Here is an 18,671-nt window from a genome sequence, read left to right on the forward strand (position 1 = left end):
ATTTGGGGATCATTTGTCCTAGTTTTTTGAAAAATGGCATGGGTATTCTGATAGGCCTTGCATTAAACCTGCAGATTGCTTAGGATAGTATGGCCATTTTAATAATGTTAATTCTTCTAATCAAGGTATCGGATAGCTTTTGGTTTCTTTTAATCATCTTCAGTTTCCTTTGTCTATGTTTTATAGTTTTCAGCATATAGATCTTTCACTTCCTTGGCTAAGTTTATTCCTGGATATATTTTTTTGATCCAGTTTTAAACACAGTATATATATTTTTTTCTTTCTGCTATTTCATTGTTGGTATAAAGAAATGCAACTGATTTCTGTATGTTAATCTTGTATCTTGCTGAATTCATTTATTCATTTAGTTTTTATGTGAAAACTTCAAGGTTCTCCATATAGAGTATCATGTTATCTGCAAATAATGACTGTTTTACCACTTCCCTTCCAGTTTGGATACCTTTTATTTCTTGTCTGATTGTTGTGGCTAGACTTCTAATACTGTGTTGAGTAGAAGTGGTAAGAGTGGACATCCTTGTCTTGTTCCTGATTTAGCAAAAAGGCTTTCAGCTCTTCACTGTTGAATATTAATACTGGCTGTGGGTTTGTCATAAATGGCTTTTATTATGTTGTGGTATGTTTCCTCCATACCCATTTTGGTGAGAGTTTTTATCATACAAGGATGTTGAATTTTGTCAAGTGCTTTTTCTGCATCTGTTTTGATCATCATGTAGTTTTTAATCTTTCCTTTTGTTGATATAGTATATCACATTGATTGATTCACGTATGTTGAACCATCCTTGTGGCCCTGGAATGAATCCAACTTGATCATGATGTATGATCCTTTTTATGTATTGTTGGATTTGGTTTGCTAATTATTTTTGTATCTTTCTTTCTTTCTTTTTTCTTTTTAGGGCCACACCCGAGGCAGATGGAAGTTCCCAGGCTAGGGATTGCCAGCCTGTGCCATAGCCACAGCAGTGCCGGATCTGAGCCACTTCTGTGACCTATGCCACAGCTCACAGTAATGCCTGATCCTTAACCCACTGAGTGAGGCCAGGGATGTAACCCACATCCTCATGGATACTAGTCAGGTTCATTACTGCTGAGCCACAACGGAAACTCTTGGCTTGATTTTTTTTTTTCTTTTCATTTTTATTTTTTAGGCCTGCACCCACATCATGTGGAAGTTCCCAGGCTAGGGGTCAAATTGGAGCTGTAGTTGCTGGCCTGTGCCACAGCCACAGCAACACCAGATCCACCACATCTATGACCTACACCACAGTTCATAGCAATGCCAGATCTGTAACTCACTGAGCAAAGCCAGGGATCAAACCTGAGTCCTCATAGATACTAGTCAGATTTATTACTGCTGAGCCACAATGGGAACTCTTCGGTTGCTAATTTTTGTTGAAGATTTTTGCATGTATATTCATCAGAGATATTTATTGTCTGTAATTTTCTTTCTTTTGTTTTTCTTTTTTCTTTTTTTTTTGGTAGTGTTTGGCTGTGATGGTGATGTCACAGAATGACTTTGGGAGTGTCCCTCATCTTCAGTCTTTGGAAGGAGTTTGAGAAAGATGAGTATAAGTTACTCTGTATGTTTGGTAGAGTTCTGCAGTGAAGCCATCCGATCCTGAACATTTGTTTAGAGGCATTTTGTTTGGTTTTTGGTTTTATTGGTGTGCCAGCAGCACTTGGAAGTTCCTGGGCCAGGGATCAAACTTGAGCCACAGCAGTGACCCAAGTCACAGCAGTGACAACGCTACATCCTTAACCACTAGGCCACAAGGGAACTCCTACAAGGAGTTTTATACATTCCAGATCCTATTTCATTTCTAGTGATTGGTCTGTTCAAATTATCTGTCTCTTCTTGACTCAGTTTTGGCAGCCTGCATATTTCAAGAAACTTGTTCATTTCTTATAGGTTGTTGAATTTGATGGCATATAGCTGTTTGTGGTGTTCTCTTGTGATTTTTTGTATCTCTGTGATATCAGTTGTTATTTCTCTCCTTTCATGTCTTATTGTGTTTATTTAGCTCTGCTCACTTTTCTTGGTGACTGGCCAGAAGTTATTGATTTTTTTTTTGATCTTTTCCAAAAAAGAGCCCTATTTAATGATTCTTTTCTATTTTTAAAAAATCTCTATTGTATTTATTTTCTCTCTGATCTTTATTATTTCCTTCCTTATGCTGACTTTGGGTTTGATTTGTTCTTTTCATAATTCTTTTAGGCAGTAGGTTAGGTTGTTTACATGAGATGTTTCTTTTTTTTATTTTTTTTATTTTTAATTTTAATTTTATTTTTATTTTTTACAGAATAAAATACATACATTTAAACACAATTACATTCACACAGATTATTATATCATGGATCTTAAGAAACAAATTAAGTGACTCCCACTGGAGAAGTGGAATGGAAAATATGCTGAGACAAATAGGAAATTTATTCTATACTTTGTCCCATTTTTATGGTTTTCATTTTACTACTTAGTTTTACCTATTACATTTCAATTTTTCTTTAAAAATTAGTATTATATTAAAATTGTTATATTATGCAACTAAAATTTATAAAGAAGAAAGCCTTATATACCATTAAATATTTTATATAGCATAATAAAAAGAATGACTTAACTGGTAAGAATAACAAAAATAATACACCCTCTGAAAATAAGTAAAATATAAAATGCATAAATTGGTTAAAAAACAATGTAACTATATAAATATGTCCTCACAATTTGTTACATCTTATTGATTCTTCAATGTAGACATTACACCATTCTAGGTGATGTGATAAACAAGACATTATAGACCTTACATTGTACCATGGAGAGAAATGGTTATTAATACTACAATTGTAGAACTGTATTATTTAATTGTACAGTCACATTGTTTAATTATAATTGTCATAAATTCTTTGATGGAGAGGAAATCAGAATCAGATGTAAGAAGACTTCAGCATTCCAAGAATGATGTCAAATGACCCCCTTCATGGTGGATTATGCACTCATTTACTATGAGATATATTTCTTCTCCAGAGATTCCTTGTTTATGTACCAATTGTAGATTTTTGGTTTGCAGTTATTCTGAAGTTTTGATATAAGAGTCTATATGTATATGAGATTGTTTAAAGTTGTTGTTCTCTTAATTGCAAGTTCATCTCCAGTGTCCCGCATTTGTACCTACCTCTTCTCATGATTTCTGACTTTGGTGGTATAATTGTGCATGGATGATTTCGTATCTTTACTGTATATATACCTTTACTGGTGAGCCTTGTCATTTGTGGCATTTTTGTTTCCTGTTGCTGATCTTTTCTGCCTAGAGAAGTTCCTTTAGTATTTGTTGTAAGGCTGGTTTAGTGTTGCTGAATTCTCTCAGCTTTTGCTTATCTGTGAAGGTTTTGATTTCTCCTTCAAATCTGAATGAGAGCCCTGCTGGGTAGAGTAATCTTGGTTGGAGGTTTTTTCCTTTCATCATGTTAAGTATATCATGCCACTCCCTTCTGGCCTGCAGAGTTTCTGCTGAAAAATCTGCAGTAACCTTATTGGGGTTCCCTTGTATGTTACTTGTTTCTTTTCCCTAGCTGCTTTCAAGATGTTCTCTTTGTCTTTAATTTTGGTCAGTTTGATTAATGTGTGTCTCGGTGTGTTCCTCCTTGGGTTTATTTTATATGGTACTCATTGTGTCTCCTGGATTTGAGTGAGTGATTCCTTTCCCATGTTAGGGAAGTTTTCGGCTATTATCTCTCGGAATATTTTTTCTGTCCCCTTCTATCTCTCTTCTCCTTCTGGCACCCCTATAATATGGATGTTGGTGTGTTTCACATTGTCCCAGAGTTCTCTGAGACTCTCTTCATTTGTTTTCAATCTTTTTTCTCTTTTCTGCTCTGCATCCATAATTTCCACTAATCTGTCCTCCACCTCGTTTATTTGTTCTTCTGCCTCCTGTATTCTGCTGTTAGCTGCTTCTAGTGAATTTGTTATTTCAGTTATTGTATTTTGCATCTCTTCTTGTTTAAGTTTTATATCTTGTATCTCTTTGGTCAGTGTTTCCTGTAAGTTATCCATCTTTGCCTCCAGTTTATTTCCAATGTCTTGCATCATCTTCAGTTTCGACAGTCTAAAGTCTTTTTCCTGGAGGCTGAGAATCTCCTCATTGCTTAGCTGATTTTCTGGGGTTTTTCCTTTCTCCCTCATCTGAGTTAGAGTTCTCTGTCTTTTCATTTTTATAGGTTTTTGGTGTGGTGACCTTTTTAGAGATGGTAGAGTTGTAGCCTCTCTTACTTCTGGTGTCTGTCCCTTTTGTGGCTGAAGTCAGTATGGGGACTTGCTGTAGGCTTCCTGATGGGAGGGGCTGGTGCCTGCCCACTGGTAGGTGGAGCCTCTGGTGGGTGGGGCTTAGTCTCTGGATGGGATTAGGGGTAGCTGTGTGCCTGAGGCTCTTTAGGTAGCCTGTTTACTGAGGGGTGGGGCTATGATCCCAGCTAGGTTTTTGTTTGCCCTGGGGCTTCTCAGGGGCTGGCTGACGGGTGGGGCCAGATTTTCCCAGAATGGCCACCTCCAGAGAAAGGCAACTGCTGAATATTCCTGAGAGCTTTGCCTTCAATGTCCTTCCCTCACAACAAGCCACATTCACCCCTATTTTCCCAGGATGTCCTCCAAGAACTGCAGTCAGGTTTGACCTAGTTTCCTGTGGAGACCTCGCTCTGCCCTGGGACCCAGTGCACGTGAACGTCTGTGTGCGCCTTTTAAGAATGGGGTCTCCGTTTCCCCCAGTCCTGTGGAGCTCCTGCGCACAAGCCCCACTGGCCTTCAATGCCAGATGCTCTAGTGGCTCTTTCTCCCAGTGCCAGATCCTAGCATGTGAGGGTTTGATGTGTGGCTCAGAACTCTCACTCCTGTAGGTGAGTCTCTGTGAACCAGTTAGTTTTCAGTCTGTGGAGCTTCCCACCCGGGAGGTATGGGGTTGTTTATATCGTGAAATCACCCCTCCTACCTCTTGATGTGGCCTCCTCTTTTTCTTCTGGAGTAGGTATGGGTTTCCGGTTCATTTGGGTGGAGATTCCTGTCTTTAGTTGTGAATTTCGTTGTTTTTAGGAAAGAAGTTGCGTTCTAGTCCTTCTGTTCTGCCATCTTAATCCTGTCATCCAGGGTATCCATGAGATGTTTCTTGAGGAGGGCCTGTATCAGTATCAACTTCCCTCTTAGAACTGCTTTTGCTCCGTCCCATAGATTTTGTAAAAGGTTGTGCTTTCATTTTCTCTTGTTTCAAAGTATTTTCTGATTTCTTTTTTTATATCATTGTTGACCCATTGGCTTTTTTAGTAGCATGTTGTTTAGTCTCCATGTGTTTGTTCTTTTCTGGTTTTTCTTTCTGTAGTTGATTTTTAGTTTCATACCATTGTGGTCAGAAAAGATGCTTAAAATAATTTGTTCTTAAATTTATTGAGGCTTCTTTTATGACATAGTATGTGGTCTGTCCTAGAATGTTACATGCACACTTGAAAAGAATGGGTATTCTATTTTTTAATTGAATGCAATGTTCTTTATATATCAATTAAGTTCAACTATCCTGTTGTGTCATTTAGAAACTGTTGGCTTATTGATATTTTGTCTAGATGATTTGTCTGTGGATTTCAGTTAAAGTCTCCTACTATTGGAGTTCCCATCATGGCGCAGAAGAAACAAATCCAACTAGGAACCATGAACTTCTAGGCCCTAAAAAAAAGAAAAAAAAAAAAAAGTCTCCTCCTACTATTACTGTAGTATTTTTTGTTTCTCCCTTTATATCTGTCAATATTTGTTTTATTTCTTTAGATGCTCATATAATGGATGCATATATGTTAATGAGTATAATATCTCTTCTTCTTGATCCCTTTGTCATTACATAATGTCCTTCTTTGTCTTGCTTTATGGCCTTTGTTCTAAAGTTTTTTTTGTCTGATATGAGTATTGCAACTCTCGCTTTCTTGTTATTTCCATTTGCATGAAGTATCTTTATCCATCCCCTCACTTTTTTTTTCTTTTTTTGTCTTTTTGTCTTTTTAGGGCCACACCCATGGCATATGGAGGTTCCCAGGCTAGGGGTGTAATCGGAGCTGTAGCTGCTGGCCTACACCACAGCCACAGCAACATGGGATCCAAGCCTCATCTGTGATCTATACCACAGCTCATGGCAACACCGGATCCTTAACCCACTGAGCGAAGCCAGGGATCGAACCCGCAATCTCATGGTTCCTAGTCAGATTTGTTTCTGCTCTGCCATGACAGGAACTCCCATTTCTTTGTGCATCCTTTGCCCTAAAATAAGTCTCTTGCAGGCAGCATATTGTAGGCTTTTGTTTTTTAATCCAGTTTGTCTTTTGATTGGAGTGTTTAATCCATTGACATTTAAGGTAATTATTGATGGATTTGTATTTATTGCTGTTTTAGACCTTGATTTCCAATTAATTTTGTATTTCTTTATTCATTATGCTTGTGTTCTCTTTTTTGTTTTTGTTCTCTTTTCTGTTATAAGCTTTTGATTTGTGGTTACCCTGTTTTTTAAATATGTTAAAGACTTCTTACATCTTCTTGCTTTAGACTGATTGATGACTGTTTTTAATGTTGTATTTGTATTCCTTTCTCTTTTTTTGTGTGTGTCTGTTTTGGTTATCATGAGATTTCTATATAGCCATATATGTATCTTAAAGTGTATTGACCCATAACTATATTTGTTTTAAACTGATAGTCATACAAGTTCAAACACATTCCCCTCGTGGCCTGGTGGTTAAGAATTTGGTTCATTGCTGTGGCTTGGGTTCAGTCCCTGGCCCAGGAACTTCCGCATGCCATGGATATGGTCAATAAATAAATAATCTACATTTTTATATTCCCATCCCCCACATTTTGGGATTTTGATGTCTCATTTTACAACTTCATGCTTATCCTTTTACTGCTAATTGTAGTTATAATTACTTATACAAAAAAATTTTTAATTGTTTTTTAACCTATATACTAGACTTAGTGCTCTTCAATCTTTTTTTATTTTTTATTTTTTTTAGGGCCATACCTGTGGCATATGGAAGTTCCCAGGCTAAGGGTTGAATTGGACAATGCTGGATCCTTAACCCACTGAATGAGGCCAGAGATCAAACCTGCATTCTCATGGGTACTAGTTGGGTTCATTACCACTGAGCCATGACAGGAACTCCAATCCTTTTTATATATTTGCCTTTCCTAATGTAATCTTTCCCTTTCCTATAGATTCTTGCTCCTTTTCTCTTTAGAGAAAATCCTTCAACATTTCTTTTAGGGTAGGTTTAGTATTGCTGAATTCTTTTAGTTTTTGCTTTTCTGGAAAATTCTCTCTCCTTTTATTCTTTTTTTTTAATTACTCAATGAATTTTATTACATTTATAGTTGTACAACAATCATCACAACCAAATTTTATAGCATTGTCATCCCAAACCCTCAGTGCATCCCCACACCCCCCTTCTCTCCTTTTATTCTAAATGATGATCTTGCCTCATAAAGTATCCTAGGTTGCAGGTTTTTCCTTTTTAGGACTTTGAATGTATCGTGTTACTCCGTTCTGGCCTGCAGTGTTTCTGCTTGAATCAAGCCTTATAGGTATTTTCTTGTAACTGACTCTTTTTCTCTTGCTGTCTTTAGAATCCTCTCTTTAACTTTTGCTGTTTTAATTATGCTATAAATTGGGCTGTGTATGTTTGGGTTCATCTTGTTTGGGACCCTCTTCGTTTTGTTTCCTCTCTCTGGATTTGTTTCCTTCTTAAGGTTTGGAAAGATTTCAGCTATAATTTCTTCCAGTACATTTTTGATCCCTTCCTCTCTCTCTCTTCCTTCTGGAACCCCTATTATGTGTAAGTTGGAATGCTTTATTATCCCACAGGTCTTGTATGTTTCTCTCAGTTTTTTTTTTTTATTTGTCTTTCTGCTGTTATGATTGGGTGATTTTCATTATTCTATCTTCCAGATCATTTATTCATTCTTCTGTGTCATTTATTGTTTTTTTTCTTCTGTGTCATTAGTCAGATATTCATTGCTTCTTGATTGGTTTTTCTTGGCGATTGAATTTTCTTTTTTGGTCGGTTTGTCTTTAATTCCTAGTTCCTTGGTTACAGTGACCTGTATATCTATTGATAATCTTTTTAAAATTCCTTTGTCACTTTTATTATTTCCTTTTTGAACTTGCATTCTAGTAGATATTATTTGTTCTTTCAGGTGATTTCTTTTGTCATTTTAATTGAGAGTAGTTCTGCTTTTTCATTTTACTTTTTCTGTCTCTGTGAATTTAGGAGAAACAGTTAACTGCTGTGGTTTTGAAGGGCTGTCTTCCTGTGGGAGTGTCCATGTGTAGGCCATGTATGTCCACTATTTTTGGTGCAAGGGCTGCTTTGGTATGGATGTCAGCCACATCTTTCCTTAGAGTGTGCTGCTTGCTATCCCTTTGATAGGGTGTGTGATTGGTATTGTAGTGTCAGTGTCTAGTGCCTCTGCTGGATGTGAAGCAGTTTGCTCTACGGTTGTCACTGTCCTGTTGGGGGAAGGGTCTGCTCCCCCGTTGTTGGAGTAGAAGCTCTGAGGGTCAGTTCATTCAGGCTCTGTTGTCCTTGAGTGCTTTCCCTGACAGAGAGGCACCAGTAGCTGAAGCAAGTCAGACCTGTGCAGTCACAGCAAACCTATGTGCTACCTGTGTAGGCATCCTCAGTTCCACTCCGAAGCAGCCCAGGGTTGCATTCGTTTCTCTGTTGTGTTTGTCCCAGATCTTGTGCAAGGCTGTGGTGTGGAGTAGCCTGGGGCTGAGGGTCAAGGTGTTGTTGCTATAGGAGTTGATATGGCCATGCTGCCGACTCATGTGGCATGAGTTCTGGGCTGCCTCTGTGGCAGTCTTCTCCCAGGACCTGTCTGCCCCAGACCTAGCACTAAGCTGCAGTGTGGAGTGGGTGGAGCTGGGGCACTCTTGCTGGAAATGAATCGCTGTGTACTGCTGCCCAGAACCTGTCTTCCTGAAATTCAGCGCTGAGTTGCTGTCCACTCTGGTGGCACTGCCCAGTGCACACACTGACATCATCTGCTGCAGCTAGACCCGCCACCCTATGCACATGCTGAGAGTGGCCTCTGGCTCCACCTGGATCATACCCCAGGTGTGTCTCTGCAGAGCTAGACCAGTCTTGGCCCAGAACTCATGCCAGCTGTTGTGTAGACTGAGCAGGGCTGGAGTGTTGACCCCTTTGGATTGTGAGTGCAACGCTGCAGCAGCCGCCAGTGCAAGGCTCACTCCACCCTGACTGTCAGCAAGCCAGCACGCATACTTTCCTGGCAAGTAGAGTCTATGCCTCTCCAATTCCCAACTGTCTCAGTGGGCTTCCCAGCAGGCAAGGGGCCTTGTCTCCTCCATGCTGGACCCTGGGACTTAGATGCCCAGTTGTGAGTCAGCTGCTTCCTCCCAGGGTGAAAGTCCACTGGAGTGGACTTTGTCATTTGTATGGGTCTTTCCCAGGGGCCCAGGCCCCTACTTGATGCCTTTTTTTTTCCTTCCCTCCATTCTCCCCAGTTACATGGAGATCTTTCTTGCAGCTTTGATTGTATAGTTCTCCTTCCAGTTTCCAGTTCGTTTTTTGCGAGAATCCCTCCTTATGTAGCTGTATTTTTGATGTGTTGGTAGGGGAGGTGAGATCCACATCCTCCTCCTCCGCCATCTTGATCCCCTCCTCCTACCTTGATTGATTTTTCGAGCATTCAAGATTTGATCCCGTAAGATACGTTGAAGCCATAGTTCAGGAAAATGCAGGTGACTTGAGCCAGTCCTTGGTGAATATGTTAAGGAATAAAGGTCAGGAATGTTTAATTTTTGCTTCTGGCCTTGCTGTCAGCTCACGAATTGTTGAGGGCGTTGCCCTTCACAATTCAGTGTCCTCACCAGTGTCCTCTCTCAGTTCTTGATACTGATCAAATGCTGACTCTGCCAGTGGTCAGAGATAGTTTCTCCAGAAAGGCCCTGGGGTAACCAAGTGACAGCATGGTACAGTACAAGAAAGACTTGGCCCCCTTGCTTCCAGCTGATTTTCCCAGAGTAGAAGCCTTGGCATCACAGAAATGCGGGCTGTCAAGCAGTTTGCCATTGTTGTCTGCACTGTGCCAAGAACTGTAGCGTTTTGTGTACACGTTGAAGTTTGAGGGGCACTGGTAGGTGTCATATGTTACACACTTAAAAACCTAAGAGAGTAGATCTCATGTTAAGTGTCCTTTCCACAACAGAATAAAATGTTGAGGAGCCTTGTTCCAAATGTAAATGGTTATACATGCCCTCTAGTGGCTGCTAAGCAACTTGCAGGCAGTTTTTAAATGTTTTCTCATTTTAGGACCTTTGCGCAGAACTGCCGAAATATTGAACATTTAAACCTCAATGGGTGCACAAAAATCACTGACAGGTAAGCAATGAAAATTACTTTGGTGATGGATTGGCCATGGGGACAGAGAGGGGAGAGAAAGGTGGTTGAAAATAGCTTTAGTGCATCTGCTATATTTCAGCACGTGTTACAGCCTTAGCAGATTCTGTTCCAAGCTGAAACATCTGGATCTGACCTCCTGTGTGTCCATTACAAACAGCTCCTTAAAAGGGATAAGGTAAGAGTACCTCTCTGACTGTCCCACTGGATCAGAAAGTGGGTGACTTAGGGCACAGAGGTCACTCTGCCTTGAATTGCTTGTGAGCCACTGAACTAAGAGTGGGTCCTGAGCCCTCCATGGGACGGGCTTCACAGGTGGGGTTCTGTTTCCTGTTCTCAGTGAGGGATGCCGGAACCTGGAGTACCTGAACCTGTCATGGTGTGACCAGGTCACGAAGGATGGCATCGAGGCCCTGGTGCGAGGCTGCCGCAGCCTGAGGGCCCTGCTGCTGAGGGGCTGCACACAGGTATGGGCCACTCGAAACTAACACCACGGGGCTTGCTTCACTCGGTTGCCTGTATCCACCTGCTTACCTGGCCCCATCTCTCTTCTGTTCTCTCCCTCCACTCAGTTAGAAGACGAAGCTCTGAGACACATTCAGAATTACTGCCACGAGCTTGTGAGCCTCAACCTCCAGTCCTGCTCGGTGAGCACCATGCTTTTCCCATGAGCTCCCATCCCTCCCAGGAGCTCCCTTCCCTGAAGCTCTCCAAGTAGGTGGGGGAATTGCTACACACTTATTTCTGTACCGTCTACCAGTTTGCCACAGGGTAAAAGAACAACAGTCTGAACAAAAAGGCCAATGCAAAGCCATTAACATCTCCCCTTAAAATAGCATAGCTCAGGGTCTTAGTTTACTTTAAGATATCAGGAATGCTGGAACTAGTCACTAACCTGAACACTTCGTCGTAACTTCTCAGTGTCTTGTCTTTACTTAGAAAGTGGGGATGGTGATGCCTCCCATGTTGCTTCAGTGGATAAAATGAAATTACAGATATGAAAATGCTTTGAAAAATAAGGGCATATTCAAGAGAGGGTGTGATTTTCATCAGTGCATTTCTAGCCTTTGGAAGGTTATTGTTCTTTCTTTACTGCCATTGTAAATGCTAATAATTGAAGAGAATGCTTGGGACAGCCTATTGGGTTTCTCCAGGGGAACATCAATTCTGAGGAAAGTAAGAGAAATAAATACCTCTCATTAGGCATCCATTTATACATACATGTCTGCCCCATGCTTCACCTTTTTTTGTTCAGTTATCAGGACAAAATGCTGGTAACTGGCAACCCAAACCAATCAACTCACAGTAGTCAGTTCCATCTGTCCACTGCTCCTGTTTCAGTGTTGCTGGCACCCTCCGATTTTCCTTTCTGCTTTGGTTTTCCCCAGCGCATCACAGATGAAGGCGTGGTGCAGATATGCAGAGGCTGTCCCCGGCTGCAGGCCCTCTGCCTTTCTGGCTGCAGTAACCTCACAGACGCGTCCCTCACGGCCCTGGCTTTGAACTGCCCAAGGCTTCAGTGAGTGTACTGTACTTTCAGCTTTGAACTCAGAGCTTGGGGCTGACCTGAAGGGCTTCCTGCAGGAGGAGAAAGGCTTGGCAGCAGGGTTAGGGTTAGATGGAGGCGGTGGTGGTAGTGGTGTGGCTTTTGTCAGATGGATTGGTGCGGGGCAGTATGGAATCTCAATCGTTGAGGGCTGCATACAGAGCACCACCCTGTCCACCAGGGAATATGAGTCTTAATTTCCCGATGGATTTGACTCATTTGGCCACCTGGCTGGCCTCATCCTCTTATCAGTCTGACATCTGAGTGATCTGATAGTGAGCAGAGTGACAGCCTCATGTCCAGACATCACCAGGTTCTCCTCTAGACCAGTAGCTAAACAGAAGGGGAGGAAAATCACAACCACCTTATTATCGTTTTCCCCTAGTAGGAGAGAAAGGTTTGATTTAACAGATAATGATTTATTTTCTGATTCTCCATATGAATGATGAAATGTTAATAATGGCAACAAAATAGTAATCATGGTCAACGTCACTTGAACTTGGGGTTCAAGTTCCCGGCTCTTTGTTAGGCACCATCATGAGCACTGACTTACCTCATCCTTACCTCCTCTCCAGGAGGTCAGTACAGTTATTCTTGCTTGTTTTGCAGAGGAGAAACCGAGACTCAAAGAAAAGCACATATTTTATTCTGCGTCATGTGATGAGTAAGAAATAAGGCTAGAGTGTGAACTTCTGAGTTTGACTTCAGGACTGGCAATCTTAACGCCTATAAAACAGGCAGAAAAAAGATTCATGTTTTCTTATTCTTATCAGTAAAATGGATCCATTTTTCATGGTTATATCAGTGACAAATCTTTTAAGGGTTGTCTCCTTCTGCTTTTCCCCCATTTTTCCTTATTGTTGTATTAGGGAAGATTCTGAATAATTTTGATATTTCTGCATAGTAGAAGGAATCTGGGTAATCAACACTGGTCAGAAAGGAGGTCAGAGTTATTGCTATAAGAGAGTAATTTAACTTTTTGTTTTTCTGGCTGCACCCACGGCATATGGAGGTTCCCAGGCTCGGGGTCTAATTGGAGCTGTAGCCACCGGCCTACGCCGGATCCTTAACCCACTGGGCAAGGCTGGGATCAAACCCACATCCTCATGGATACTAGTTGGGTTTGTTTCCGCTCCACCACAGTGGGAACTCTAGGGAGTAATTTAACTTTAAAATGTTATTTAAGCTAGCGATGGATGATTTTCATTGGCCACAAATTTTTAAAATTTCCTTTAAGACAACGGAGAATTTCATTAAGTTCAGTGTACATCAAAATGATTTTGTTAAGTGAAAGTGCATTTTAATTGTGTTTCAGAGTCAACAAATATTGGAATATTTCAAAGCAAGAGCAACATGTGCTGGTATTGTGGGAATATTCCTGGATTTACTGTCCAGGTTTGGAATGGGACTTTGGAACTTAGGGCAGGTCAAAACCCCATTTTTTGGTCAAAGAGTGGAATAAACTCAAGAGTTGCATTGTAAAGTATGCTTTTCTGTTGTTAACCAGTCCTACCTTTTCTCTCGTGTGCTCCTTATCCCAGGATTTTGGAGGCTGCCCGATGTTCCCATTTGACTGATGCAGGCTTTACTCTTTTAGCTCGGGTAAGACAGAGTGTTACACAACCAAACCAAACTCTTCATTCAGCTCCCTCAGTCAAAGTGACTTGGAATGGTTTTGGAGGGTGCAAAAAACTACCTTGAGAAATGACAGACACCAAGTAGAATAGAGCCCTTGGGGTATGTCACATTTTTCCCAGCTGGCAGGAGAGCTAGGAGGCCCTGTAGAAGGTTCTGTGCCAGCCCAGCCCTGCTCTCACGAGGTTGGAAGGGACGATGAGAGTCCTCCTCTTGGTGGAGATGCTCCTCACACAGACCCCACCTCAGCCTCTCAGCAGATCCCCGCAGCTGGGCTGTGCTCAGCCCCTTCCCACACTGCGCTGCAAATGCCAGCCACCATGGGGTCCCTGTGGCCTGCCACCCAGAACCCATGTCTTCTTGGGGTGCTGATACACCCCTCTTCCTACCCCTACCCACCCCTGTCTACGCCATGGCTGAGCACACCCTCCCACCCCCAGGCCCTTCCAGAGCCTGTCCATGGCTGAAATGTACCCCCTGGGGAGGCGTAGGCAACTACCTCTCCAGGATGAGAGAAGTAAATGCAGTCCCAACTCCCATTTCCAAAGTGAATGTTACTCAGAGGGCACCTGCTCAGAAGGGCCGGCTCTCTGGGTCACTTTAGTAACAAGGCACATTTCTTAATGTGAGAACAAGGATCCTGGACCAGTACTCAGAGGGACAGGCAAGCCCCCAGTGTTGCCCTAACCACTGACTGATAGTGGGGTGTCTTCTGGACTCTTCCAGAATTGTCATGACCTGGAGAAGATGGATCTCGAAGAATGCATCCTGGTGAGTGGACTCCTGACAGCCCTTCAGGGCCACCCCTCAGCCACTGACAGACAGACAGATGTGACCAGAGATTCTGACTGGCTGTTGTCTGGACTCTCCTTGCCCCAGCAGAGGTGTCAGGGCCACAGCAGGGGGGTGCATACACTTTGGGCTGTTATCAGTCCTGAGAGCCACAGCCAAGTTCAGGGAGCACCATCTCTTGCCAAATGTTTCAGAAAAATCCCTCATTTTCATAAAACTTAAGGAAGAAATAAACTTGCACATCCAGTGATGAGGTGACTCTAGAGAGACAAATCTGGGAGACCCTCCTTGTCCCTTGGCCCTGTTGGAGCACCAGAGGACAGATCAAAGAGGAACTTTGTATCCCTGGGAATGAGCAGAATTGGGGTTGCTGGAGAAGAGAGGAGCCCCCAGTCTGAGTGGGCCTTCAATGCATTTTTAATTCTCTGTTGGACCTTTTGATTCGTGTGTTGGGAAGAAGCAGTATCAAGTTGTGGTATAGAGGCCACACTGAAACAGCATGTTTCTCTCCAGATAACGGACAGCACACTCATCCAGCTCTCCATTCACTGTCCTAAGCTGCAAGCCCTGGTGAGTCTGAGCTCTTCATGTTGTTATTTACCTTGTCGGAGGAGAGAACCTTCTTTTCTCTAAGAGTGTTGTCATGCTTGATGCCAGAGATCTATTGATTGGCCTAACTTGGGAGACAGGGCATCTAAATGTTACGGCTTTCGTGTTAGGATGTGGATCCACGTCCTTGCTATTTCACTCTAGTTCACATTCATCATGTCAGGTAGAGTGAAAGTTAGTTAAAATGAGGCCATGCTGATGTTACATTTTTTCATTTCATATCTGCTCACATGTCTGTGGGGGGGGGATTATATAGAAAGATCCAACATGAGCAGTGAAAGGCGTCACTACCTTCATAGCCGTGCAGGCGTCTCATGCATGCATCCAGCCAGCTGTTGCCCCCGGAGGGGAAATGGAGGCCCTGTTCAGCAAGCAGGCTGTGTGACTCCCGTTAGACACACACAGTCGCCTTCAATCCCCACACAGTCCTGCGATGCAGGCACCATGCACATCCCCACTTTATCAGTGATGAAACTGAGGCTCAGAGTGGTTAAGAAACTGCCCACATTTATACAACTGCCCAAAGGCCCCGGGTTTCATGGCTTCAGTGGGGTCTGGTCTTTCCACTGCCCTGAGGTACATGACAGATTTGTCATAAGCCAGCTGCCTCTGTCCTCGCTTCATCAGCAGGGGCTGGGAGGTTAGAGCATCATTAAAGCTCCATTTGGCCTTGAGTGTCTCTCCTCACCCATTTTCCTTACTGCCACATTCCTCTGGATGACTTTTCCCTCAGGCACAGGTACACAGGGCTTTGAACAGCTTTGGAACTTTTTGTTTGGGGTCAGATTTCAGAGAAGAGTCAGGAACTGACTGTACCCAAATTCTCTAAGCAAAGTGTTTCCCTTCACCTATTTGCAGATAATTTTTGTAGTCCTGCTGTCTTTACTTCCAAATTGGTTCTGATCCGGTTTTGTAATTGACAGAACCTTTTCCTCAACCATGCTTTCTCCACCTCTTGTCCCCGAGACCGCCTGCCTCAGCAGAAGTTCAGGAGCCCTGTGCCTGCTTTCACTTCCTTCCTGTCTTTGCCCAGCTCCCACACACTCTGGAGGACTCTTCACCCCTGCATCCCTGTCGTTGCTGGTGTGCACGGGGATGAGGCCGTCCACTGGCTCCCTGATTCCTGCCTTCCTCCCACTTCCTCAGGAGGGCAGGGTCCCCCCCAGGAACGGGTCAGGAGATGCCTTCCAAGTAAACAGTGTAATCCCCGGTGGGGATTCTGCTGACTGAAAATCTTTTCCATCTGGTCCCCCATATATAAGCCACTTCCAGAAAGGGGGCTTAGAGTAAAAGTTAAACTATAATGAAAACCAAAAGTCCAAGATAAGCACCCCAAATTAAAAACAAACAAACAAACAAACAAACAAAAAACCCAGGGAAGCTTATTAGCAGAAAAGTAAGGGAACAATTGCAATTGAAATCTAAACTTAGCTTTGGAGATGCCTAACAGCCAAGACAGAAAAGGGAAATGCTGTGGATTATGTCTGATCACATCCAGCAAATTTACTTGACAAACATCTCTTGAGGACCACTGCACACCAGGCAGTGTTGCAGACACTGGAGAATAAAAAGCTGATTGATTGAAAAAGAGTAACTTTATCCTCCCTCTGAAATTCCAGAGCAGGATGTGTCTGGAACATGCTCACTTCAGGTAGAGCTGAGGGTGAGTGACAGCCCAGGTGCGGGTGTGCACAGGAGCAGCCAGACCCACCTCCCTGGAGGAGGCCCAGACAGTGCTCTCTGCTTTGGAGCTGGGGCTCCACCTCAGGGGTTTCTCTCCCAGCCTAGGGGGCTCAGAGGAGGCCATGCTGTTAGGGCAAAGCACCATAGATTCAGAACTTTGAAATCTGGTTTTTCTCTTTTACTAAAGATCCAGGAGCAAGAAGAAATGAGGGAAGTAACCACCAGCCCCGAGCCAGGTGACTTGTCACACCCCATCTGCTAACATTTCAGTTCCAGGTTGTCCTTGACACGTGAACGAGGCAAATGTGCACACACACACCCCTTCCAGGAACTGTTCTATGGGTTCCTCAGGGAAGAGGGGCCACGTACACACACAAAAGCAAAATCTGGAGGGCTCTTTGAAAGGGAAGCTAATCGTGTTTATTTGACAATAAGTCAAATATACCTTTACATGGAGTTCCTGTCATGGCTCAGTGGTTAACGCACCTGACTAGGAACCAGGAGGTTGCGGATTTGATCCCTGGCTTTGCTTGGTGGGTTGGGGATCCAGTGCTGCTGCCATGAGCTGTGGTGTAGGTTGCAGACACGGCTCGGATCCCACGTTGGCTCTGGCGTGGGCCAGTGGCTACAGCTCCAATTAGACCCCTAGCCTGGAAACCTCCATATGCCACGGGAGCGGCCCCAGAAATGGCAAAAAGACAAAAAAAAAAAAAATATATATATATATATATATATATACACACACACACACACACACACACACACACACACACCTTTACAAACAAGGGGAACTCCAGATTCAGAAGCACACAGAGGAGTAGGACCTTGAAACATCTGTGAAGAGTTCAAGACATTTATTCAGAGGAGGTTAAGGATCTTCTTTATTCAATTTTAGCTTGTGGGATGTGTCTTCCAAAGGGTCTGTTGATAATGAAGAGGCTGGTTTTCTCTTCAGCATCAGAGCCAGTTCTTTGGAGAAAGAGAGAGTGTATATGTGTATCTGTGTGTGTGTGTGTGTCTGTGTGTATGTGTACGTGTGTACTGCCAGTATATGGAAGTTCTCAGGCCGGAGATTGAACCCATGCCACAGCAGCAGCAACACTGGTTCCTTAACCTATTAGGCCACCAGGGAACTCCTTGGTTTTTTTGAACTTTTTTTTTTCTTTTTTCTTTTTACAGCTGCACCTGCAGCATATGAAGGTTCCCAGGCTAGGGCTTGGATTGGAGCTGCAGCTGCTGGCCTACACCACAGCCACAGCAACACCGGATCCTTAACCCATTGAGCGAGGCCAGGGATCGAACCTGCATCCTCAAGGATGCTAGTTGGGTTCATTACTGCTGAGCTACAACAGGAACTCCTTTGAAATTTTTAAAATCACATTAAGCAGGAGTACTGTTGTGGCTCAGTGGTTAATGAATCCAACTAGGAACCATGAGGTTGCGGGTTCAATCCCTGGCCTTGCTCAGTGGGTTAAGGGTCCGGCGATCCTGTGAGCTGTGGTGTAGGTTGCAGACGCGGCTCAGATCCCGTGTTGCTGTGGCCCTGGGGTAGGCTGGCAGCTACAGCTCGGATTGGACCCCTAGCCTGGGAACCTCCATCCATATGCCGCGGGAACGGCCCAAGAAATGGCAAAAAAAAACCCCAAAAAACAAACAAAAAAAATCATATTATGCAACTCAGTGGTCCTAAAAGCTATCTAAAATTTTTAGCTATTATTTAAGAATAAGGAATTATAGCCAAAAATGGCAATATATTATTTTCTTTATGCTACAGAGTTTTATTTTTCATCGTAATCTGTTAAAACTGATGATGTGTGGAAAGCCAAGTCCATCAGGCCACTCTTTCTTTAGAAAGATGAGTACACAGCCTGCCCACCTGGCAGAAGCCTGCTCTTGGCAACGTGTGGAGAATCTCACCAAGCTCTGCTCACTGCTCTGGAGGAGAAATAGGGATTCA

At 43.0% G+C, this 18,671-nt stretch overlaps 1 protein-coding gene across 6 annotated transcripts in view; it reads left to right on the forward strand.

Moving 5' to 3' along the window:
- FBXL2 (F-box and leucine rich repeat protein 2) overlaps nt 1–18,671 on the forward strand; it is a 78,314-nt gene that overhangs the window by 49,237 nt on the left and 10,406 nt on the right. For 4 of the 6 annotated variants that reach the window (XM_021071562.1, XM_021071564.1, XM_021071565.1 and 1 more), the window contains 8 exons: nt 10,363–10,431; nt 10,513–10,627; nt 10,790–10,916; nt 11,022–11,096; nt 11,838–11,968; nt 13,537–13,597; nt 14,357–14,401; nt 14,936–14,992. In XM_021071562.1, the coding sequence (XP_020927221.1) occupies nt 10,407–10,431; nt 10,513–10,627; nt 10,790–10,916; nt 11,022–11,096; nt 11,838–11,968; nt 13,537–13,597; nt 14,357–14,401; nt 14,936–14,992 (636 nt within the window). In that variant the 5' untranslated portion in view covers nt 10,363–10,406. Of the gene's footprint in view, nt 1–10,362; nt 10,432–10,512; nt 10,628–10,789; nt 10,917–11,021; nt 11,097–11,837; nt 11,969–13,536; nt 13,598–14,356; nt 14,402–14,935; nt 14,993–16,901; nt 16,951–18,671 lie in introns of all 6 variants that reach the window. The other 2 variants (XM_021071561.1, XM_021071559.1) reach the window with 2 other exon arrangements.

The sequence above is a fragment of the Sus scrofa genome, chromosome 13, assembly GCF_000003025.6.
Source record: "Sus scrofa isolate TJ Tabasco breed Duroc chromosome 13, Sscrofa11.1, whole genome shotgun sequence".
Taxonomy (NCBI): domain Eukaryota; kingdom Metazoa; phylum Chordata; class Mammalia; order Artiodactyla; family Suidae; genus Sus; species Sus scrofa.